General features: G+C 40.3%; 1 protein-coding gene across 6 annotated transcripts in view; it reads left to right on the forward strand.

Annotated features, from left to right (window-relative positions):
* Window positions 1–26,516, forward strand: part of MAST4 (microtubule associated serine/threonine kinase family member 4) — a 433,584-nt gene that overhangs the window by 304,419 nt on the left and 102,649 nt on the right. For all 6 annotated transcript variants that reach the window (XM_050946844.1, XM_050946850.1, XM_050946845.1 and 3 more), the window contains one exon: window positions 18,934–19,022. In XM_050946844.1, the coding sequence (XP_050802801.1) occupies window positions 18,934–19,022 (89 nt within the window). The remainder of the gene's footprint in view (window positions 1–18,933; window positions 19,023–26,516) is intronic.

The following is a 26,516-nucleotide window of genomic DNA, read 5'->3' on the forward strand; positions in this document are numbered from 1 at the left end:
AGAAACTTTGTGTTGGGTTGAAACGAAAAGGAAAAAAAAACCAAACTTTTTGATTCGCCAAATTTTGGTTAGACCTGAAACAAAACTTTTTTTTTTTTTGATTCTTTGGAATTGTTAGCAAACTGAAATATCACTTATTTGCCCAGTACTAGTAGCTGTGCCAGTAAAAAAGCACCTTTATACTGGTGTAACTCCATCCATACTAAGGAACTGTGTTGCTTCTATACCAGTCTAGTTAAAGCCGTTCAACTTTTTTTATGTAGACAAGCACGTGTTCAATGAAGTTATGCATTTGTTCCTTTTATGGTGATCAGTAAAGTAATTTGGTTTACTGTAGTCTTGTAAGTACGGTGACTTAAGTGGTTAAGCCCAATTTAGAGCACAACTGGGATAACTCAAGTTCAGATTGGAAATAGGGTGTAAATTTTTAACAATGAGAGTAATTAACTATTGGAACGATTTTATCAAGGGTCGCGATGGATTCTCCATCAATGACAATTTTCAAATCAAGACTGGATTTTTTTTTTTAAAAGATAGGCTCCAGATTTTATTTTGGGGAAGTTATGTGGCTTCGGCTATACAGGAGGTCGGTCTAGATAGTCACAGGTGGTCCCTTCTGGCTTTAGAATCTATGAATATTTTCTCTCAAACTGGCCATGAATCAATCCTTTATTCAAAAATTCACGTTAATGTAATATTCGTGGAAATGATATAGCCCATACTTCATCCTATCTGGGGAAAGGAGTCACTATGTATCGTTCTATGGCAGATGAGAAAAGAAAAGAGTTTGAGTTGATTATTGTAAGGGAGTTTTTTGCACAAGGAAGATTTAATGGACAGAAGGGCGCAAATGTAATATGGGGAGTGGTAATGAGTTTAATGTTTGTTTTTTATTTTTTTGTTTTTATTTTATGTAAAATATATTTTATACAATATAACAACACTCTTTGTACTAATAGGTACACCTACTGGCAATATCAGCAGAGGCCAACAACTGACTGGCATGGTGAATGAATTAGCATTGATCCTTCCTGGGAAAACAAAGGAGTATAATGCTCCTAGACTCTTAAATCTGAATTTATAATGATTTTTCTTCTGAGTTTACATTGCCAGTGCAGGAAAATACTGTCGACAATAAAGAGATTTCTTTTTTTGTAAACTTCAGCTTTGAATTGTGGTCAGTTATATGTGCACCCAAACAGTACAATGGTGAGTGTCACACTGATGTCTACAGTAAAGGAGCCACAATTCTGAAAGCTATATTCCTAAATCCATATTTAGGCTCTTTAAATAAAGGAAGAGCTGGTTTTCAGAAGCCCTAGGGTTCTAACATTTTGGCCTCAATAAATAGCAATAAGGCATATTTCCTTCTCCTTGAATTTAGTGCTTACAAGCCAGCTGTTTTCTTAAACCCTAGCCACAAGCACTATCTAATCCTTGTATCCAAATGAAAGACAGTACAGCATATTAAAGGCAAAGTGTTATCAATATAAGTTCTAAACTTTTGGGGATAGACTTATGGCATGATTTAGATATGCAATACCAATTCTGATTCATTTGGAAAACATTCAATACCAAAATCAAATAGCATCCCCTTTGCCATATTGTTTTAATCAGCCTTTTAAAGAAGAGAATCACATTGGCTTCACTATTACTGATTTCCAGTAATGACTATTTTACTGCTTAGCTTAAAATTACAGAATTGCTTGCTTCTTGCAAATTTTTGGCTACTGTAAAAGCTAACGACTACAAGTAATGCTTGCATGACATGAAAGAAGCATATTCCCCTGATTTTGCTATATTACAGACCTGTGCAAGGAACTTTGCTTCATACAAGGGATATTTCAGCTCTCCCCTACTGGTCTGTGGTTTACCTCCTGCTCCCATCGTCCTCCCAATTCATAGTGGGGTGAATTACCTGTCTGCTCAGGATCTTCCCTTCTGTACTTGAAGAGTAAATCTCCTTTAGGGGACTACCGCTCTTGACATTCCTATTCACTTTTTTTGTCCAAGATTTCCTCCTCATACTTCTAGAGAGCCAGGGCTGGATTAAGGCATAAGTATAATAAGCAGATGCTTATAAGGTTCCAGCTATATATGTGTACGCAGGGCTCATTGGTGCTCTACCAGGTTGGGGTTGGCATGTTCTCCCCACTCGACCAAAAATTTCAGATAAAGGCTGACTCCACTCTCTTTTGGGATTGTTCCCAGCCCAGGGAGTACAGATCTGGAGAGGTAGGGGACCTAAGCCTGCTACTCCGAGAAGCAGTGGCAAGCCCCCCAGCAGACAGTCCTTGTGTACATCACTCTTCTGAGTATCACCGTAAGAAAGTTGGGGTGATGGAGAGGCTGTGTAGGGTTCTGCCTAGGACCCTGGATTGCCTTAGTTGGTATCTGAGAGAAACAGGAAATAGCTCATTCTTCACTATGCTTAATTGTACACCTTAAAGGGAGGATTATGATTTTCTAGAAATGTACTCACTATGATTTATGCTAAGAACTAACTAGGTGGGTGTCTGCTCTTGCATAGAGCTGTTCAGTGTGTCCTGACTGAACAACAGGACGTTTAAAAACCAAGGGAAGTGACACCCTCCCCAGATTTCCTGAGTGAAAAATCATGTACAAACCTCTTGGGTCAAGGCAACAATCCTCTTTACTAATGCAGTTGGGAAGGGGCATTATAAACCAGTGTGTAGTTTTCCAGTGGACCTTGTCACAAAATTACAGAGAGAATAAAGCATTTGTTTACAGACCTGTATTAATAGTGTCGTCTTGTTTTCAAACTTTCCTCCTTTTTAAACTGAAATTTGCCTTTATCCTATCTGAAAGTGGCTCCTGCTGTATGTTATGAAATCTTTGCATCAAAGATGCTGAATTATGGAATCCGGTGTTTATAAAATGTTTTTAAAATTAATTCCACATAATTTTAATCTCCCTATGCTCATTTTTCTTCTCTCATATGGGCCTAATCTGGTTGAAAGATGACATGTGAATTGAAGGGTGGCTCCTTGGCTGTGCTCATTTACAGAAGTGCTGTGATCCTGGCTTTTTTTGGTATGAAATAATTAAGGTTAATTCTACCCTTGTCAGAAGAAGCATGACTTTGGGGAGGTAGTAGTCTCACAGTTCTGCAATGGAAAAATTCATCACTAATGCTCTAGTAATTATGTATAATGGACGGCTACCATATTCTTGTTAAACTGTAATGGTAAATATAAACTAGAAAAGAATCACAAAAAGTGACTCACTAAAGAGCACTTAGTGATAGTTTTCTTTTCAACATCTTATAGATGTTTTTGATTTTTCTCAAAAAGAACTTCATTTTATAGTGATTATTTAAAAAAATACGTTAGTCAGGGATGTACTTTGCAGCACTTCAGAGAGAGAACAATTTTTTGTAACAAGAAAAATACTCCTGTGGGAGGCCTTACAGCCTTATTTCATCCAGTTGGTTTAGTTTTCTTTTCATGCCAGTACAAGCAGTGAAATCCTAGTATTTGTGCCTCCAGTCAGTTTGGCTTTGGTATGAGATTTTTCTTCCTGTTGGATATGCTGTTGTGAGGTAGTTGCTGTACATGAGGCATGAGCGACTTCACACACTGGATATTAAGTGGTTCTCACCAGGGTGATATTTGCTGAAGTTTTGAGAGTGAAAATATTTTAATTTATGGTACAATCTTGTTATCACAAACACATTGGGAGGTATAAATGTGGCCTGTGTATAACGCTATTGTGAGTTTGTATAGATTAGTTTAGTATTGTGCCCCATGTGACATGCCAACTGTGTATTGTAAGAGGATTAAGCCTGTAAAGACTGAGGGGAAAGAGAGCTGTCAGAATTAAGTGTGACTAGAGGAACAACTGGCAAAGGTGTGAGCTGGCAAAACCACATAAGGCCTGTGCAATCTTTGAAGGAGCAGAAACTGACATGGGAATCTGAGTGAGGACCATGGAGTGGGAGAGAGCTGTCAAAATCAATGGATACTCAGGGAGCATTATAAGGGAGGAGCAAAGCAGCCCAGACAGGCCCATTATTCTTTTGAGGGAAAGTATTGCTAATGTTTTTGTGTAAGAATAAGGCAGGGTAAGTATAAATTAGTTTAGACATGAAACCTGTTCAGACAATTTCGTGGATTGAATGTACAACCATATAAAATCTTTCCATTTCAGCTCCCACTTTTCCTGGCCGTTAATTTTAGAATTTGACCTGCTTTGGCCAACCTCATTCCTGCAAGGTGAGAAACAGACTAGTGAAAGAAACACCAAGGGAAATCATTAAAAATAAGTTTGCGATGTTAACTAGGGTGGAATGTTTCTCTCACCTTCTTGTTTTAGTGATTTTTTTTTAGCTAAGGTGGGTTCACTACTGAGCTGAAAGGAGCCAATGGGTTCCTCTTGTTAACAGAACTAGCCTTGGGCCTCATAAAAAAGGCTGCTGGCCCTCTTTAGTAAGTCTCTAGTCCTTTTCCTTCTGAAGGTAGACTGAAACATAGATCGGTATAGCCGACACTCTGAAGACTGAAAGGAAGTACAGTGCAGCTTCCTTTCTGCAGCAGGAGGCTGAGGAGACCGAAAGATTCCCCCTCCCTTCCCCATTCAGATATTTGCATATAAAATGAACCAGTTAATTTTGGGATTTACCTAAAATATCCTCCCACTAAAGTGCCAAAATCCTGAGGATGGCCCCAGGGCATACACATATGATGACTTCAGACAAGTTAAGATTTTTAACCTTGTGCACAGGCCTTCACACAGCACACACCCATCTAGCCGCAGGAGGCCACTCCTACTGCCCACCCCCCACACCAGCTAGGGAGGGACCTTCATGGGCTAAGGGAGACCTGTCTAGCTCAAGAGACAAAGCCATCCTATTCCCCAGCTGACTGACTACTACACCTCGAGGAGGAACCTGCTACTCCACCTTATGCACCACTCTACAACCAGTGACTTAAGAACAACCCCACCACAGTTGCTGCTCGTAGGAGCAGCTGCCTGGTGGAGGAGCCACAGCAGTGTGCTGGGAATGGGGAAGCAGAGTTGCGTGAGAGGAGGTGGCTCTGGGGGCAGGAGGTGGAAGGAGTGATGAAGTGAGGGGAAGGGTGGATATCAGTGTACCCATGACATACATTTGATCCAGCAAATCTCTTGATGGGGCTGGGGGACTCCTACTCTTAGCCACTTTCTGATCTGTGCCTACCTGGGAGCTTAAACCTCCTGATTTGGAGAGCTCAGGAGGTGGTATTGGTTCCAGACGCAGTGATTGGGAATACCTGAGGCCAGTTACTCAACTTTAGGGTTGCTCCTCAGGAATTCTAGCCAGAGACACCCAACTAGGAGGGCTCTAGCTGTATAGATGTAGCCTAGAAGAGTATACTTCCCAGAGACGTGGAGTTATGGCTAGAGCAGCACTGGGGAGACTCTAGCCAGCTGTCCCTAAGCTCACGGGCCTGCAAGCAGTAACCAGGGGTCAACAGTAAGGAAGAACCAGGGTCCCAAGCACATCCCACTCCTCCCCTGCTCCCCCCAACCCCATCTGTGGCGTTACTGTATAATGTATGACTGACCTAGGCAGCAAATTTTTGATGAAAACACTTGTGAAAATGTTATCAGCATATCACTGGATGGCTTACTTTTTTGTGAGTAGGCTGTTTTTCCTTTTATTTATGTTCTAAAATTAAATAGAATAACGAACATACTTAGAGGCTAGGATGAACCTAGGAATTACTTTGACTGTAGGGCTTATGTAGATTTGATAGGAGTCTTACTACATTTTCCATGTCTCAAATTTTTCTCTACTGGTGACACAGTTTTTACCTTAACACTGAAAGCAAAATGTTTGTGTACTGTGAAATTAAGTTATCTGAAAGTAATAGTGCAGATACGGTAGTGAGCATGCTACTCACTCAGCTCATAAGTTTGTGTTACTTGGCAGAGGAGAAATAAGGTATAGAAGAGCCTTACAGTAGGGTTAAATGTCAACGTTAGAGTATATTCAATCAGTTGTACAGTGTGAAGTTGTGAATATTACGCTCCCGGGTTAATGAACTAGAATTGTAAAATTGACTGGTGCATAGCCCAGAACAATGTAAATTTTGTCTGTTCTCCACTGCCTACCTACTTTACATGGATTACAGATTTTTATCCTGTAAGCAGCTATTTTATTAATATTGGCTGACTACGGAGTTAAAATAGACTATTTAGCTAAATGTTATGTTACCTAATTAAATATTTATCTCTGTAAAGAATTAAACCCAGAATCAATTTCGATAGCAATAACATGAAGCAGAGCGGATGACCCTGCCTTTATGATTATTTAGGAAAGATGTAGGTCTATTAAAATATTGCTCTAACCTAGTTTCCTTTCTTTTGTTGAGTGCTGTATGGGAAAGAAAAATAATTTGCCATTAGTTATGATTAACAATAAAATTATAGATATCACAAAAGTTGTAAGTTCCTTTCAGAGTTGCTTATGTGGTTTTTTTTTTTTTTTTTAATTTTATTATTTAAGAAATACTTTATCAAATAAGCCAGTGGCATGGAGACTTGAAAGGCCTTTGACCACTGGAGGCCTTTATATGCATCCATTTCCCTCACTGGGGGCTTGTCTACACTGGAGAGTTGCAACGCTGTAAACCCACCACCAGTGCTGCAACTTACTCACTGTCCACACATACAGCGCTGCATCTCCCTGGTTGCAGCGCTGGTTGTACTCCTGCTCTGCCTCAGGTATAAGGATTGCAGCGCTGCTCCGCAAGTGTGGCCACCAAAAGCGCTGTAATTGGCCTCCAGGGTATTAGGAGGTATCCCAGAATGCCTGTTCACAACAAACCAGAAAAGTGGCTGAACTCCGGGCTCCCCGGAGCTGCTTATCTAAAAAACACAAACAGCTCCTGTTTGCTCGAGAAGAGGCAGGCAGGGGAATTGCTTTGGAATGTTCACAGCTGTTTGCTTGAGAAGAGAAGCCACACGGTGGAGGGGGCGGGGGGAGTCCGTGTTGGAGCAGCTGCTTATGTGGTCTGAAGGCTATTTAGGAGTGCATAATTTGCATTTAGTGAATGAGAGGGGTGGGGGAAGGGATCAAAACTTTTAAAATGATTGAAGGTAGGTGCTGTGTATCTTCCAGTCCTTAGAACTTGCAAGGCAGGGAGCTGACACAGTGTCAGCTCCAAAAGTCCCCTCTCTGTCTCCCCCACGCTCCCTGTCACACTCCACCCCACCCCCCTCTTTTGAAAAGCACGTTGCAGCCACTTGAACGCTGGGATAGCTGCTGTAATAACCTTAGTCCCAGATTTGGACCTTAGCGTCCAAAATATGGGGGTTAGCATAAAAACCTCCAAGCTTAGTTACCAGCTTGGACCTGGTACCTGCTGCCACCACCCAAAAAATTAGAGTGTTTTGGGGCACTCTGGTCCCTCTGAAAAACCTTCTCTGGGGACCCCAAGACCCAAATCCCTTGAGTCTCACAACAAAGGGAAATAATCCTTTTTCCCTTCCCCCCTCCAGGTGCTCCTGGAGAGATACACAGACACAAGCTCTGTGAAACTACACAGAGAGACTCCCCCTCTCTGTTCCCAATCCTGGAAACAAAAAGTACTTTCCTATTTCCCCAGAGGGAATGCAAAGTCAGGCTAGCAATCCAACACACAGATCTTCCCGATCTCTTCCTCCCACCAATTCCCTGGTGAGTACAGACTTAATTTCCCTGAAGTAAAGAAAAACTCCAACAGGTCTTAAAAGAAAGCTTTATATAAAAAGAAAGAAAAATAAGTACAAATGTTCTCTCTGTATTTAGATGATACAACACAGGGTCAATTGCTTAAAAGAATATTGAATAAACAGCCTTATTCAAAAAGAATACAAATCAAAGCACTCCAGCACTTATATTCATGCAAATACCAAAGAAAAAAAAAAACCCATAGAACTTACTAGCTGATCTCTTTGTCCATACACTTAGAAACAGAAGACTAGAAAGCAGAACTACTTCTCCAAAGCTCAGAGAAAGCAGGCAGGCAGAAAACAAAGACAAAGACACTCAATTCCCTCCACCCAAAGTTGAAAAAATCCGGTTTCCTGATTGGTCCTCTGGTCAGGTGCTTCAGGTGAAAGAGACATTAACCCTTAGCTATCTGTTTATGACAGCTGCCCACCATGCACCACTCCCAACAGCGCTGCAAATGCTGTAGATATGGCCACACTGCAGTGCTGGTAGCTGTCAGTGTGGCCGCACTGGAGCGCTTTCCCTATACAGCTGTACGAAGACAGCTGTAACTCCCAGCGCTGTACAGCTGTAAGTGTAGCCATGGCCTAAGTATTGTGGCTGCTGAAAGATAACCTAGTCTTGCTACCTGTTAATGTAATTACTGTCCTAGCTCAAGTAGGAGAAAATTTGTACTCTGGCACTGAACTTCCTAGGTTAAAGTTTCACAGATGACCTTTGCAGTGCATCATCACGTGTGTTCTCTTGCATGTTAATCTACAGTTTTTTCTTGTAAGTTCAGCAAAGAATCCTGTGGCACCTTATAGACTAACAGACGTTTTGGAGCATGAGCTTTCGAGGGTGAATACCCACTTCGTCAGATGCATGTAGTGGAAATTTCCAGGGGCAGGTATTTATATGCAGACAAGCTAGAGATAATGAGGTTAGTTCAATCAGGGAGGATGAGGCCCTGTTCTAGAAGTTGGGGTGTGAAAACCAAGGGAGGAGAAACTAGTTTTGTAGTTGGCAAGCCATTCACAGTCTTTGTTTAATCCTGAGCTGATGGTGTCAAATTTGGAGATGAACTGAAGCTCAGCAGTTTCTCTTTGAAGTCTCGTCCTGAAGTTTTTTTTGCTGCAGGATGGCCACCTTAAGGTCTGCTATAGTGTGGCCAGGGAGGTTGAAGTGTTCTCCTACAGCTTTTTGTATATTGCCATTCCTAATATCTGATTTGTGTCCATTTATCCTTTTCCGTAGAGACTGTCCAGTTTGACCTATGTACATAGCAGAGGGGCATTGCTGGCATATCATGGTATGATTTGTAAGTTATTTTCCCAGACCTGAAGAAGAGCTCTGTGTAAGCTCGAAAGCTTCACTCTCTCACTAACAGAAGTTGGTCCAATAAAAGATATTACCTCATCCAGCTTGTCTCATTTTATTTTTGGAAAGAGGAAAAAAGAGAGAAGTTGAATTCCACCAGAATACACATATCTGCTGAGGAAGATAATGGGGGAATGAAGTGGAACTCTTAGACAACTTTTCAGATAAGCCAGGGGATAGAGAGACTCCTGACATTCTCTTCTCTCCCCTTTCCCATTTTCTCTTGGCTGTTTTTTTCTTTCCACTTCTAGTCTCCTCTTCACATGCCAGGAATGCAGGTTACCAGCCCAGCCACCTGCAGTACATATTTTTGGTTTCAGTGTGAGGAACTGCCTTAAGCCTCTCCTAAGAGAAGGTGAGACCTACCTGGCTAGTTGTGCCAGGGCTGGAGCCCAAGGTTAGCAGTTAGTAAGCAGCTGTCAGGAGAGGAAAGAGTTGATCACAGCTGCATCAGCACTAGAGGGGCATCTCTCTGCTACAGGACTGTAACCATCCTCTACTGCCTACGTTCCCCGCAACAATGGCCAAGACTAAAAATATCCCTGATCATTTTCCAAAAATCTAGACTCTGACAAACTGGGACTATTGGCAGCTCTTCCCTTTTATTCCTTACATTTTGACATCCGTCCTTCTTTTAGAAGAATGTCATCCTCTTTTAAAATGAACTGACCTAAAAAAGTAACCCCTAGATGCTTGCATTATAACAAGTTAGTCAGATTCCAAAAAAGCTTTCCTTTGGCTTGCTGGAGATCGCTGTGGGTTATTTACTTACAGTGAGTGGGGTGTGTGGCTGGATTTTATCTTGACTATGTATAAGATTAGTTCAAAAGTAAAATAAAATATGATATGCTTTTATACCTGTATGAAATGGTGGCCATTGTTCCACAGAGAACCCGAACCCAGAATTGTGTTTGAATTCTTATTCTCTTTACCCTTTCCATGACAACCTTTATGTTACGGTGATTTAATAAGTATAGAGCCTTTTTTTGTTATTTCATTTCATTCTTTCAATCTTATTTCCCAAGTAGTTTATTCCCATGCTAGTTTATTAAGGTTTGTGTCTCTTAATATCCTTAAGCTGCTAAATGTTACATGTGACCAGTATAATTAATACATAAAAATAGTACTGCAGTACATGGTATATGCTATGATATGCAGTTGAAAAGATGTTGAACAGGTGAATAACAGCTCTAAAATGCTAACAGACTGGATCTCTGAGAAAACAAGTCCCGTTGTACTTTTTAGACTGTTCATGGTCACTATAGCTAATTGAACCTACTTTAGCTTTTAAGTGGAAATAGAGAGGGTGTCTCCCAAAACTTTTAACGGGTGGCAGCCTTATTCAGCTTTAAGCCTCGGAGCCTACAGCCTCTTAGCCTTAGTCTTAAGTGATTTTGAAAATAAAATAAACAGGGCTGAATGAAATCTGTGGGTTCTGTTCCAATCCAGATCCTGTAGGAATTCCCAGTGGAGCACCTCTGCTGGTTTGCTTTCTCTGGTAAAACTGCCCAGCCCTGGTACTATCGGAATCCCCTTAGATCTCCCTTCCAAGGCAATGCAAAACTCCATTTAATGATGCAGTCTAATATCACCCCTTGTGTCTTCAAAGGATACCTTCTTTTGTCTTGTCTTGGTGGGGAGAAGCGCACCATACGGGACTACTGCTCTGCCTCATCAGTAGGCAGTACTCATCCTTCCCTCACTTCAGCTGGCTTTTAGATTATCTGAGGGGGGTAGATAACAACTTCTCATAGGATTGCAGCAAGGGTTCTTAGGGGTCCTAAAGTAATACAGAAGAGCTACCTTTTTCATAAAGGTGTAAGAAAAATCAATGCATGCCTTATTTTAATTTTATTCATAAAATGTTGCTGTTGATTTAGTGCAGAGCGCTTGCTCACTTCTTACCCACTCTTATTGTCTGTGAATAGCAGTTAAAATACTAGGTAAACTTTGCTCTTTAAGCCTCTCCACTGTGCATAGTTGACTCTCTAGTGTCTGTGTTCATAAAGACAATAAACTGTGGAGTCATAGGCAGGCACATTTCATAACAAGTTAAATATAACTTAAATTGAACTTTTCCAGTGTAAACAAAGTGGGTAGCTTCCATGTCTTACTAGAGACAGGTTGCTTCTCCTGAGGTGCTTGTCAGCTATACGTTTCTAATGTTACAGAAAATATAACTACCTTTTCCTTCCCCAGAGCTGCTCTTATATTAGTAGTCTGTCTTGTGTCTACATAGCCAGCCTTTGCATTCTGGCTTCCACATAGGCTAGTCTCTCTAGATTTGTATTAGCAAATATAGATTTTGTTTGCAATAGATCTTCAAATATACAAGGTCCCCTTTTAATCTTTACCTTCCACTAAACCAATTAAGGGTTATGGCACAAAAATTAAGGGTTATGTTGCAGAACAGTGCTGTTGTCAGGACACACTGCTAAAGGCGGTGCCAGAGGCGTTTATAGTCCATATCCATCTTCATTATAAGTGTAAATTATTAATAATTTAGCATGTTGAAATGAAATCATTATAAGTGATTAAAATGGATGCCAAATATCCTATGGAAAGCATGGCAAGCGATAGTCTGTCAATACCTCCGTCGCTCCCTACAGTTTTTTTTTTTTAAGCAATTAACCTTTGTTGCCAGTAATTACTCATGTTTTAGCGCTATGCCCATGCGGAAGAAGATTCTTCCATGATAGCACACCTTGCAGTGTCATTCATTAGCCATTCTCTCCAATACCTTAGCAGGAAACTTGCATTTAATGCTTCAGCTCTGAAATTCTGTCTGTCTTTAGTGTTTGTTTAAACAGCCTTGATTTGTTAAGAATAAATATTCTTTCAATATGATGGTGGCTTCATAGGTATATGGAATGGGTTCATGGTTTCAGTCCAGTTCTGTCAACATCACAGCTGGTACCCTTCTTGAAAGTCTTTTACAAAGAAGCCAAGGGTCAGGATGGTTTTCACTGCAGTCTCATGTTGTCCCTGCTCTGTGGATAAGTAGAGAATTTCAATTTCCAGAACTGCAAACTTCACAGCTTTCACAAATGCTAGATACTACTTGTAAAACATTGATGTGGGATATACCAGATAAAAATCATCAAATGTTTAAGGATGAAATTATTTATTGTAGTTATAAAGAAGTCATAGATTCTTCTTGGCATATAACAGGGCATACTGCATTTAAAGATACATTTAGTATTTGTTACAAAACTGTGTATTTTTGTGTAATTGTGATAAGCTATTCTGAATACTGTAATAGAAATGTGGTGATTAATTACAAGGTTTATTATAAAAAATAAAAAGAAATAATTTCTATTTTCACTTAAACTATTTAGGTCTGTATCATGTTTGTCTTTCAGATTCTTGCACTGATCAGTCTTGGAGTTCATCAGCATTTTAACCTTTCCTGTTTTCTTGAACATATTTTCTACTTTAAAGGTCATTCAGACCCCCTAGTTTAAGCTGTATCTATGTTAGAGCCCCTTGGAAGTAAAACAATATTGTGCTAACACCGATATGATAGAAAATAACAAACTGGCAGTTGTGATTTATGGGATTATAATGTTTAGGAAGTTGTCTGTCATGTGTTACCTACCTCTCCTGGAGCCCTCTGCTTCTACCTCAACTTTTTCTTCCACCTTTGTGTTCCAAGCACTTGTGGGTGGCAATTTCTCTCTGCCGTTCTTCTTCAAACACTAGCAGTTTTGTCATCTGCTTCATTGGCCCTGTTTTTACAAACTGCCCAAATGGATTTTGTCTGGTGTACCAAGAGTAGCAGCTGTTTCAGCAGCAACAGGGTTAGGATTCATTTAACTGAATCCTGGAAGTCAGTAGTTACACTGCACCCATGTGTTATGAGATTAATTTTATGTGATCCAATACAAATTATTTTTATGTAGCATCCTTCATCCATTATATCACAAAACCCTTTCACTGGGAGAGTCAATCCTATGCTAAAGTTGGAAGTTTGGTTCTAAGGAGAAGTGACTCCGAGGAAGGAGGAGGTTAGGTCATTTTTCCTGACTGGGAATAGCAGAAATGAACAAGCAATTCCACAACCCTGTAAAGTTGAGAGAAGAGAAACAAGAAGCCAGGATGGGAAGAGGAGAGTGAGTGGGCAGGGGAGTAGGTGGATATGAGAACAGGGAGGTAAGGTGGAACCAGTCAGCGATGAATTTGAAAGCCAAGTAGGTAATTCTGATTTGGAATCAAAGATAAGTAGAGAGCAGTGATGGTGATCCAGGATGTCGATGATGTGATGTAACGTAAAATTACAACAAGACTATGGGTTGGAGATGGTTTTAAGGTGTTTTTATCAGGTTCTGTAATTACTCCCTTTCCAGACATGTAGGGTTCATAACTTCTCCTTAAGTACGTGCATCATACAGTTGGCCTCATACCAATAGGTGAAAAACAGTCCAAAGAGGGAGTGCCTGGGAAAGAGGAGAGGGAGACTCACAGAAAATGTTAAACTTGTATATTTCACATTCCTCTATCTGGGACCCCAGGTCTTTAAATATTATCAATTAATTAATATTAATTTAAATGAAGAACATTTAAGACATATAGTAGTTTCCCTTTTTTAAGATTTTTTTTTTCCTCCTTGTTAGTCTCTAAATTATGAGTCACATCTGCTGTCTGGCTTATTCACCACTGGCAGGTCTCTTCTTTGTGAAAGGCATCCTTATCAGGATATAAAATCCGGATCCTATATAATTGTGTGTTGTGGGCACAGTTCTCTGTGTGGTTTACCATGGTCTGCGCTGCCTGAAGTTACCATTTCTGTAGACTGTTCCAATACTGTTCTGACTTTGTTCTGCTCAAGACAAATCTTTCTCCTGTTAGTGCTGCCTCTGATCAGCTAAAGTTTATCCTTTCAGATTTGGTTGGAGGGAAGATAATTGTTATGAAAGACAATATGATGAAAGGGTAGCTTTATGCCCACATGGAGCTTGGAAGATAAAAGAAAATAGATAAGTTATTTTGTCTGCCTGAACTATCTCTAGGATGTTTGGAGGTTTTTTTGTATACTGAAAGTTGGTGTTACAGGGCCAAATGCAGCAAAATTGCTAGGATAGTTGGCAACCCTTTGCTTCCTCCATCGTGAGTTCTCAACCTTTTTTTGTTCTAACAGCCCTGCTCACTTTGCATCATTCCCTGTAAATTTTCCAGCCACACAGGTCCTCCTTAATGCAGGCCTTAACGGGGTGGAAGAGTCACATTTCTTAAGGTTACACTGCTGTAGGATGGATGACATAATTCAAAGTCTCTGTGAAACAGAATAAAAAATAAAGTTATGGTCACATCTAAGTAGGAGTTTCCCTTTCATGCAGTGATTCACATCTTACCTTATTATCAAGACAGCTAATGCAAGGAGATGTCATCCTCTCTTCATTTTATTCTCTTTAAAAGAACATTTAAGTCAGCATGGTAATAAATAAATTCTGCCTAAAGCCTCAGTGACATCCAAGAATATCTCTTGAAAATAAGGCTTTATTTATTGCATACATTCGCCCAATGACAATAATGCCACCCTAGTTTCCAGTATTGACTTAAAAAAAAGTAAAGGGGGGGAACCGTAAAACAGAGCTGGGGTGAGAGGCCATTTGAATGAAATGTTTTTGGTAACGATTCCTACCTTTGTTTGTGGAAAAGGTGTCACTAACTTTTTGTCTGGAGAATATACTGGAATACTGAATACAGTCCTCATTTGCTTAGATTTGAATTTTTAGCAACACTATTTATTAAACTAATAATTTAAGCGATGCTACTTATATAGTTCCAATTAAATAACTAAATCACAGAGTCCTGTACTTGGACATAACTAGAGCTAAAGTTGATGAAAGGGTATTTTTAGTGAGATTTCTGGTAATTTCATACCTGTGAAATACTGAAGCAGTGTGTGGTTTTTTTAAATTAAATCACTGACGTGCAAAAAAAAGCCACTTTCATGCCACATTTCATGCTTGCCAAATTTTGATTAGCATTAGGATAGTGATTGTCTTTGAGATAAACATTTAGGTATTTAGAAGCACACTGTGACAGAGGGAGAGGATGTTTTAGATGTACATGATGTTGGAGGAGCAACATGAGAAGATTGGGATACTTTCTTTGCATAATGATTTTATATTAACTGTGCATAATATGGGAGTAGGTTAGTGGTGTATAGGAAACAGAAATACTGACACACCTCAGAAGCCCTCCAGCATGTTAGTGCCTCATCAGAGAAAAGGGCTTCAGTGCAATGCCAAAAAGTGTACACAGCTGTGATACAAGGACAGCAGTGTCAGCAATGGATGGTCCTCAAAGTCTGCTTCCCAATCAGGACCCCTTCTCGCTATTTTTAATGTGAAGCTGAAGTATGCGGAAAATGTGCCCTTTACACAATTTCAGGATTGAAGATTAATAAATGAACTGTTAATAAAATATTAAAAAGAAGCAGCAGAAGATAAGCTGGGTTTTGCCACAGGATACCACAGCTATATAAAACTTAGGGATGGAATATGACAAGGTGATTTTGGATTTGTGGTCTGTAGAAATACGGAGTATTTTATATGGACAATTGTAAATAAAATAAATATTGACTTCATAAAAAGCACCTATCTTAAGCCTTGAGTACCCTTGATAAATTCTTTAAAACAGTAGTTCTCAAAGCTGGTCTGCCGCTCGTTCAGGGAAAGTCCCTGGTGGGCCGGGCCAGTTTGTTTACCTGCTACGTTCACAAGTTCGGCCGATTACAGCTCCTACTGGCTGCAGTTCACCACTCCAGGCCAATGGGGGCTGCAGGAAGCAGCGCGGGCCGAGAGATGTGCTGGCTGCGCTTCCCGCAGCCCCCATTGGCCTGGAGCGGCGAACCATGGCCAGTGGGAACCGCGATCGGCCGAACATGCGGAGGCAGCAGGTAAACAAACGGTCCGGCCCTCCAGGAGCATTCCCTGAACAAGCGGCAGACAAGGCTTTGAGAACCACTGCTAAAATACAGTTCATATATTTTGCATTTTCATTTTTTTCTCTGTTTATTTCAGTTAATTTCCTTTCCCCTTTAAACAATTCTTGTCCTATATTTTAAGACTACAAGGGTAAATAACATTAAAAAACTAAACTAAACTAAAGTATACTATATAATAACTCTACAGTACTTACAAAAGCAGCCAATAGCAGACAGCAATTTTACAAGAGCAAAACGTAGAAGAGTTTAGCTGTACAGCCAGAACTTTACAAAAATGGCATAGAGAAGCATTTAATAAACCAGCTTCAACAGTAAAAAAATATATAGAAAACTACTAATATGGGGGAAATGTCATTGCTTATTGCAATTACCCAAACCTATGCAAGCTCTTATAGCCCTGTATCCCCACACAGTCCACCTACTCACAAAAGGTCCTGTGGCGATTTGTCCCCCTTGATGTCTCTTTGAGTCTCTCCTCCCCCTTGATGTCTCTTTGAGGTCTAGGAATAGAGCTCAGATGCTCTCCTACCACCATTTGGCACCTTTTGGAGTCAGATGTTTTTTTTTTCTCTCCCACAATCTTACAGAATAAGTCCAGTGGGCGTCTATCCTGTGGAGCATACATGATTGATTAATCAAAGAAAAAATACCATGTGACAGAACCCAAACCACCAATCTTTACAAGTCAAAAATATACCACAAAAAAAGTGTTCAATTTTTCACTGACATCCAGATAATAGATGGGAGTTAGGGGGATTTTACCTAATTTTTAAATTGGGAATGACAAAATATTTAGCAGGATACATTTTTGCAGATCCACCATCTCAAAAAGACCACATATGCAGAGTTTTTAATTTCCCTGTGCATTTAAATTTAGATTTTTTCCATCAGTTTGCCCTATTTCTTTTATATTGTTATGTGGTTCTGGGATGTGTTAAGCAAATGCGTAATACATTAAAATCAGTCTGATATTTTCTCTGTTACCAACCAGCTAAGTGCGACAGTCTTACTTTGTTCTTATATGGTCAGCAGAAACCAAATGGTCTTTTTGGTGGGCTCTTCTGCTGCCACATTGCATACCATTAATCAGAATGAAGGAACAATAATTCAGCACATGCTGTGCAGTTAAAAAGCAATGTGTTTAAAACATTGAGTATGTTGTCAGTAATGCTTTGGATTTTAAAAAAATCTAATTTACTGCTAACCATTTATGCCAGGGATGGGCAAACTTTTTGGCCCAAGGGCCACATCGGCATTGTGAAACTGTATGGAGGGCTGGGTAGGGAAGGCTCTGCCTCTCCAAACAGCGTGGCCCCTTCCCCCTATCTGCCCCCTCCCACTTCCCACCCCTTGACTGCGCCCCCCAGGACCCCACCGCCTATTCTACCCCCTCTGCTTCCTGTCCCTTGGCTGCCCACCCCCCCAGAACCTCTCCCCTATCCAACTGCCCCCTGTCCCTTGACTGACCCCAGGAACCCCCTGCCCTTATCTACCCCCACCGCCCCTCTGCCGCCCCCTTACCATGCTGCTCAGAGCAGCAGAAGTTTGCAGCCAGCCACACTGCCTGGCTGGAGCGGCGGGCCAGAGTGCTGGCGACGTGGCGAGGTGAGCCTGCGGGGGAGGGGAATAGCGGTGGAGGGGCCGGGGACTAGCTTCCCCAGCTGGGAGCTCAGGGGCCATGCAGGACGGTCCCATGAGCTGGATGTGGCCCACAGGCAGTAGTGGGTCCACCTCTGATTTATGCTGTTTTCTCACTTTTTTATATATTTTATTCTGCTTGTATAATGAGGAAACTAGTCAGTTTCCCTTTCTGGTAGTCATACAAAGCACAGTGATGTAATGTTTAACTTGGAAACAATGCAGGGAAATATTTAATTAAAACTCTAGTTTTATTGGAACTTATTATAATACTGGAAATATTTCTGATCGTTTTTAGGCTAAATTTTTGGACTGAATTGATCTCAATGTCCCTTTACAGACTTTGCAGGAGTGAGTGAGGGGCCATACATTTTACTTGCAAACACTTACACGCCTGCTTAACTTTATGCAAGAGTAGTCCCATTGGTTTCATGGAGCTGCTTATACGTATAAAGTTTAGTACCCATGTTTGATTATGGTTAAAAGATAGTAAAAAGTAAATTTTTACAAATACTAAGATGCAGTTAAAGGAAAAGGTCCCTTCTTCTCCCCCCTTACTTTAATAGATGTATTAATTTAATATTTATCTCTTATAATAATCTATTATGTGGGGAAACAGTGGATTAGCAGTACTTGAGATGAAAAATGTGTGAGTGAATGCCTTTGTCTTTGTTGGCATCATCTGTTCTATTGACTAAAGGCAGAGATGTGAAATTTATCCCAATAATTAGGTTTTTAATTAGTGTATCATCGTAAGATTGACAAATCATTGCTCTTCATTGCATGTGATTTGGAGTGAGAAAGTTCATGTAAACACAAATGTGTTTAATCATTGCCTGACAATTTTGAACTCAGATTTGTTTTGATGTATTCATGCATGTTGTATGTATAATAACAAGTATACATCTAGGAAACAAGCTGTAACTTGATCCTAGGCCACAGTAGTTTAGCCAATGTTCTGTGTCGCTAGTGTAAATTGGTGCATAGGTCTTTGTGCTAACTCAATGGTAAATGAAGTGCAAGCTGGATAATTATCAGTCATGTATTATTTTATGCAGTTATATGGGAAGTGACACTTCTTGTCATTATCAAGTATGTGCGTGATCCAGATTTCTTGCATATTCAGAACTCTTGTTGACACGTATGGTTTTGATTTGAATGGGGAGATTAGGGGGCTGAATGAGTGCAGGATTGGGCCTTATGAGTACGAGGGTATTGAGAGGGTGTTCTGTTTGCTGGTTTTAAGTGACTTTCTTTTTCCCTACAGTTGTCGAACAAGTAACCGAAAAAGCTTGATAGGCAATGGACAATCTCCAGCTCTGCCTCGGCCTCATTCACCTCTTTCAGCTCATGCAGGTAAACCACCTACCTTTACCTATGCCATTACTTGTATTAATGCCTTTATTCTTTAGGAGAAACACATCATCTAGTCCACAACGCTCCTGCAGTGTAACTTTTCTTTCCATTGTTTGTTTGTAATAACTAAAGTTTGAGAATAATTACAATGAGAGCCCTAATTACTCTGTTTGGAACTACTGAACTATGGTGATAGGCACCCTGGAAATAGCTTGTGTGAATAATATTATTTTTGCCCTATTACAGGGGTAGGGAACCTACGACATGGGTGCCGAAGTCGGCACACGAGCTGATTTTCAGTGGCACTCACACTGCCTGTGTCCTGGCCATCGGTCCGGGGGGCACTGCATTTTAATTTAATTTTAAATGAAGCTTCTTAAACATTTTTAAAACCTTATTTACTTTATATACAACAATAGCTTAGTGATATATGATAGACGTATAGAAAGAGACCTTCTAAAAATGCTAAAATGTATTACTGGCACGCGAAAGCTTAAATTACAGTGAATAAATGAAGACTCGGCACAGCACTTCTGAAAGGTTGCCGACCCCTGCCCTATTACATGTTGGCAGATGTAGATTTCCCCCTTCTCCAACCTCAGTGCAGTGTAAAATGAACATATGATACCTTGCAACATATATAGAGGCAATGTCGTCAGTGAATGGGAAATTTGATAGACAATCAGGATATTCTGAGTTCTGTTCCCAGTTCTGTTGCTGACCTTGTGTTTGACATTGGTCAGGGTCGCTTCAACTTTCTGTACCTCGGTTTCCTCATCTATAAATTGATGATCATGACACTTTGTTTGAAAAACATATTGAGATCTATGGATGAAAATCTGCAAATAAGAACAGCTTTATTGTTGTTTATTATCTGTTTTGTATAGGAATCTTGTCTGTACAGCAGAATACAATACAACGAAGATGCATTTTGTGTTACACTGTGTGTACAGTTGTCGCAATTAAATCCTTGAGAGTGCTCCAACAAGAAAGTGTGAATGTGGGAATTGGCATTAGCCATAGGCAGGCAGGCAGGCTGTCAAAGGTTGTTAAAGTGTGGCTGTGGGGACCTGGTTGACAGCTTACAAGTTAAAGGAGACAGCAGAAAGATGGGTTTCATCTGCATTTTTAATAGGGGATGGTAGGTTCAGTCAGTAAGACATTAGCAGGCTGTCTTATGCAGCTGACCAGCAATGTTAGGTGAGAAATATGCCTGTCCTCACAATTGTGGGCAGGAGCCCTATGCAGCTACAGGAATAAAAATGTATGTATAATGCTATTGCAGAGCCTGCAAAGAGAGCCTGAGTTTTTGTACACAGTTCATGAGGCTGGGACTGGTGAGACTTCAAACTCAGCAATAGAGTGGGTGCATTTTCTTTTAAACAAAAAAAATCAGTGCTTAGAATCTGACACATTTCATGCCAGGCTGTAATCATTTTAAAGAGCAATGGGAATCTTCTACTGGCCTGAGCAAAAATCTGGCAGTCACGAACTTCTGATGTTTCATCATGACTGATGATGACTATGGCTTTTGGCAAGTCACTTAACCTCTCTTGTTCAGTTCAATCTATAAAATGGGAACAATTATACTGATGTCATATGGCTGTTGAGAAGCTGCTTTTAAGATGAAAAACAGTAGTATAAGTGCTAGTGTTAATTATTATTAAGTAGGTCAAATGTTGGGTTGCAACCACTTAACATCCCCTTCATTAAACAATATATGCAACCCATTCAAGAGCTTATTATGACTGCTTGTCACAAAATTGTTATAGTTCCCAGTGATCCACTGGAATCGCTCATGTTCTAATATATTTCAACCCACACTTACCATGTTTGTTGACTGGAGGGGCAAAGGTTTTTCACCCACAGCTGGCACATGTGATGCACCCAGACTGAGGCCCCTAAAAAAAGCATAACAGAGAAACAGGAACAGAGTTGTCTTAGGGATTTCTTTAACTCTCTACTCCTGGGGGAATCTTTTTGGCTCTGTATTATTACAGACATATGTGCTGCAAGGTATTTTGAAATCAATTACCAAAATAATTGAAACTGGCATGATTATATTGTGTTATTTTGACAAATAAAATATACAGAATTCTGCAGAGTTTTTAATTTTTCGGTGCAGAATTCTCCCAGGAATACAAAGTAGAGAAAGAAGTGAGTGAAGAAGCAACAAGCCACTTGATGAAGCAGCTGCATTGCAGGTCACTAGAGATTGCTGCTTGAGTGGCAGGAGCCAAAGATTAGCCAGATTTATTGATAAGTAATGGGAGCCAGGAGCAATCCCGGGTATTGCAGCATTGCCTTGTCGGAACAATAAGCAGTCCTAAACTTGAGTCAGAGAGGAGCCTTAAGTGGGTGTGGCTGGGACTAAAGGAAACAAAGAGAGCATGGGTGGCCAGTGGGGGAAGCTGGGGGAGCCTCCCCAAATAGCCAAGCATGGTCCTGCTCACACTTCGCCCCCCAGGGCTCTGCTTTGGTGGCGCCTCTGGGCTCCGGGGGCTGGGCCATGCCACCTGCCTTCCTGGGGCTGGGTAGGCTGCAGCGACACTGCGCACTCTCCCTCCGGGTGCTCCAGGACTAGGAGGAGCTGTGGGGTAGGGGCCACCGGCTGCGATGGGGGGGCTCTGGGTTGTGGGTGTATGGAAGGGTCTCAGATGGAAGGGGCAGGTCTGGGGGCTAGTCTCACCCAGCCAGAGGTTCACAAGCTGCTGATGAAAGAGCTCAAAGTCGAAGTGTGCATCAAATATAGAACTTCCCTTGCATAGCCACAAATTATTTGTGTTCTGTGAAGATACCGGGGCAGCTGTGCAGAGATAACTAATATGGGCGGTAAGCTAGACTTTGGGGCCCACAAGGCTTGCAGCCCCTCCACCCGACAAGCATGTCTCTATGGGGCACCTGCACATGTAAGGGACGTCTCCATTTTTGTTGTTTAAAAAATGTTTCTAGTTCTCTTTCTTGTGAAAACAGAAAACCAATATAAACCGATGTAATCTCATTGATAGGGTTGAAAGCTTGTCATTCAGCCTTTTACTAAAGATCTTGGGTTATTCAGTCTTCCTTATAGCCTTCCGGGGCTGGCCTTGGGATCCATGACATCTTTGGCAATAGGTCCTTTGATTTCTGAAGGAACCACAGACAAATTCAGAGTTATAGGAGGCAGGGGGTTATTGCAGCACCCTGGGCAGCATCTAGTGCTATTGTCACTAAAAGCTCTTTTCCAGCTAAATACTTCCTGCATAGCCAGCTCCTCTACTGAACAGCCAAATTGTCAGTGTGCAATTAGAATCCCCTCCCACGTCAGGGAATTCAGGGGTTTTATTGTTTTTGTTTTGTGTGTTTGTTTCCATAGCAATTGTAGCTTGATCCTTTTATGCATACACAGCCTTTTGTGTAACTGTTCTGCGTTTCATGCTAAACTTTAATGCTGGTATCTGTGATTTAAATCTCAGCCATGCTTAGCTTCACAGAAACCTATTTTATAAAGTGTGGGCTTTGCTTCTTTATTTTGACAAATGTAGCTTCGTTTTCTTATTTATGGTGAAGCACACGTAAGCCTTGTCTACACTGCCACTTTACAGTGAAAAAACACCCTCCAAGCACTGCAAGTTTCAGCGCTGTAAAGTGGCAGTGTAGAGAGTGCACCAGTGCTGGGAGCTACTCCCCTTGTGGGGGGGATCCGACTACACGAGCCATGACTACACAGCCATGTTAAAGTGCTGCCACAGCAGTATTTTAACGTAGCTTGTAAAGACATACCCTAAGTGTGCTATATTTGCAAAAAATAGTTTTTATATCTGTGTTGTAAAGTGAGTTGTAAAATGATCAGGTTTGTGAATTAATCAAAACAGCGATGAGTTAATTTTCAGTGGAATATGAAGATGCCAGACGTCACAGCTAATAAGTCAGGGTTCTGAATCTGTTGTTTTAAAAGAATGACATCTATAGGAAGAAAGCAGTACAGTTTAGTTTGTTGATTAATTTTAATTATTGCCATTTGTATACAGTAATGGCAATTCCTTAACTGCAACCAAAAGAGACTTTTTACTCATTTTGCTCTAGGAAGGACTGGATCTTGCTATGCAATCAGTTTTCAAAAGAGGAGTGCAGTGTTGTAGGGAATAATGTATATGGGAAAGGGAGGGAAGTTTAAAATGCTAAATTGCACTCTGATTCAAGTGTCCTAATACTGTCTAAATCCATTAAAAATTGTAAGCACTTCTCTTTTAAAAGGAGTTAAGTTGGTCAAAATTTGCAAACGTTCTCCCTACCCCTATTATACCCACGCCCTCTGTTTTGCAACAGAGATGGCATGTGATGCTTAACTATATTTACTTTCTTTTTATTAAACTGCTGCTACCTCTGATGCTATTTGTACATTGAATGGCATGAACGTTGCATTTCCAACGAAGTGGGTATTCACCCACGAAAGCTCATGCTCCAATACGTCTGTTAGTCTGCAAGGTGCCACAGGACTCTGCTGCTTCTACATTTCCAGTTAGTGGAGGCTTCCTCTGTCTCTACATATCAATAATTTTGAAACCTAACTCCAATTTAGAGAAAATAAAAATAAATGTGCTTTGTAGATAGATTTATTTTTTTTTATGTCCCTGGGCTTCTACCCTTCCCATTCTTCTGTAGACCCAGTGTTAATCTCTAATGGCATCAGGCAAACACTGCTAAACCTGCCAAGAGATGTCAGTGTGATCTAGACTGAGAGCAAGGAATAATATCCAAGAAGCAAGCCAGCTGCCAACCATAACAAACACATTTAGCAAAATGTTTAGTATTTCCCTTATGTGAATATAGAAGTCCCCTGCTAGCAGACAACCAGATCTTAAGAGTTTGCAAACCCTTTCCTTACTCTAACTGGGGACAGTCATCTGTGGGTGTCATGGGTAGTTTGATCCATTTTTTTTTTTTAAATAACTTGAGCTCTTCACCCCTGCACAGATCTCGGTGGGAAGCACCTGGATAACAATTTGAAAATTATTCTGCTGCCCAGCTATGTGTTTCACTGACTAGCACAGTTGGTTACATTACGAAAGCCAGACCTGCAACCTTCTTTGGCTCTTTGGATCTTGTCTGCTTTATGTCAAGATTTCAAGACTGAATAGCTAGGCTGTAAACCCAATACACAAGCATATTAGACCAATTGTTATGTTCTGTTGCTGTGATGTTAAAATGCTGAGAGTCGTTTAAGATCATCAGATGATGACAAGGCTTCAAAGTGGGGCTAATGTTCTGATCCACCAGGAGTTTATAATAGCAATTATCATTAATCTCTGATTCCCTCCGTGCTAATAGAAAGTCATTGCATCAGAAACTCTTTATTTTGTAAGTAGACAGCTATTAAAAATGCATTAATAATCCATAGTGAGTACAACATATGCCTTTCCAAAAGATATGTAGTTCTTCCCTCTGTGGTGAAGACACAGGATTTCTTGAAGCTAATTACAAAGCAATCAAACAATTTAATTAATCTGGATATAGCTTTCTTAACCATAACTGCCTGCAAAATGAGGCACCCTGAGTGTATTGCCATTAGGTAAAGTATTGTATTGTTTTGGTATATTGATTACCTATTCACTCTGTTACTTCTCCCTGGGGATGATAGTGTTAATTACCCACCTAATGCCTGGTCACCAGTCAGGTTTACTTTATCAGGTCAGAAACATCAGCAGTAATCTCAGAAATGTATAAAATAACCTAGGATAAAATATACAACAGCCAACAAATCCCTGGGAACAGCAGGATTTGAATAATAAGCAAGCACTGCACATATGGGCAGAGAATTAACTGGCACTGGTTTTCATTTGAAAGTCTCTCAGGTATTGACTTGCAGATGGGTGGATGAATGCTGTGAGAGATGAAGGTCACGTATAGGGCTTGGGTTCTAATCGTCTTGCCTTTCTGGAATAAGACTACAGTAGTAGTACTGGTTGCCCCCGTCACTCTGGGTTTGTTTTCTTCCCTATTTGCTGTCTTGACTGTTTGAATTATTTTGTTACTCAAATGTCTAGATAAACCCCCATGATTTAACTGGTATTCAGGAATTATTTGTAATCTGTTTCTTGGAAATCTGAAGATTTATTTTCCAGATAAATCAGTTTACAAATTGATTGATACTCGTCAAGTTTGACTCTCCTCCTGCATGAAGAGGATTTATTGAATCTTTCTTATTTTATCTGTAATGAGTGGTAGTTTTGTGTTGCTCCTGATGATGCTAGAGCGGTAGAGGTTCTGCATCTCCTGAAAGCAATAGTCATATTTTTAAAAAAAAATAGTACTTTTTCTCCACCATTACTTTATGCTCTGAATAAATGACCAATGGGTAATTAAGTGTGCTGCTGAGAGATGTAATGTAAACAAATGTAAATATGTGGTGTTTAAATAGTTATGGAAACAGTAGTCTAGATTTATAAAACGACCTCATGTGCTGATATTTCAAATTCTTTGCTGTCAGAAGGTGCTTATCATCTACAATGTTTTTATTTTTTAAATTACCTATTTCTGTTCTCTGTAAAATGCCAAGACAGGTTCTTTGTCTTCTCATTCATGTAAGCCCACTGTGTTTTCCCAGACACAGCTCCCCCCTTTTTGGTATGGTATCTAGAATCAGTGGCCATGTTTTATCTGCACAACATGTCTTTAAAAAAAAAAAAAAAAGGCTTATCTTTATTTAATAAGCTATCCTAGTAGCAAGAGGAATCCAGTTAGGAGCTGTTAAATTAAATGAACTGTTGCCCTCAGTAATTTGGTATTTGCAGTTCATGCAGGACAAGAATAAATTGTGCTAGCCCCCAAACAAAGATCAAAATCTATGCCACAATGTCTGGTTTTAGATGTTTTTCCCCTCAGGGAACAAAAATCCCTGCCACCTTGAAATTATCAAGGCCCCCAGAGGTATATGAAGAGTAATGAAGAAGCTGTGGTACTGGGGAAGGGGAGAAAGTTGAAAACTTAATTCAGCTGTGATAGATAAATAGATAAAGAGTCAGGGGTTCTGGCCAGCTAAAGCAGAATTCCTGTCTCCTGGGGCTCAGGAAAGAACAGATGCTAAGATATGATTTCAGTGCAGCTGAAAACGCATCCTGCTTCTGCTCCCCAAAAAGAATGGGTTCCTTATTGTTTACCATCTAAATGTCTTGATGATTATACTGTCTATCATAAAATCAATGGCATCTGTTGAGGACATCACTATAAAATATGCAATGTTAAGTTAATTGAAAAATTTCAGTAGAAATCTAGCATTCCTGAAATCATTAAGGCAGCACCTCTGTTGGATTAGGTTTTCTTTTTGAACATGGATAGCAATTTATCCTCTTTAAATGTTTACTTTGAGTATATACAGTATATAGAAATCTTGCTCTCCTTACTCCTAATTATAATTACAGATTTCATTTAGTGTCCAACAGTACAGTAAATAAGTTGCTCTTCTACTGATTCTTATTCTTTAAACGAGTATGATCAGAATCTAGTCTTTAATTT

The sequence above is a fragment of the Gopherus flavomarginatus genome, chromosome 3, assembly GCF_025201925.1.
Source record: "Gopherus flavomarginatus isolate rGopFla2 chromosome 3, rGopFla2.mat.asm, whole genome shotgun sequence".
NCBI lineage: Eukaryota > Metazoa > Chordata > Testudines > Testudinidae > Gopherus > Gopherus flavomarginatus.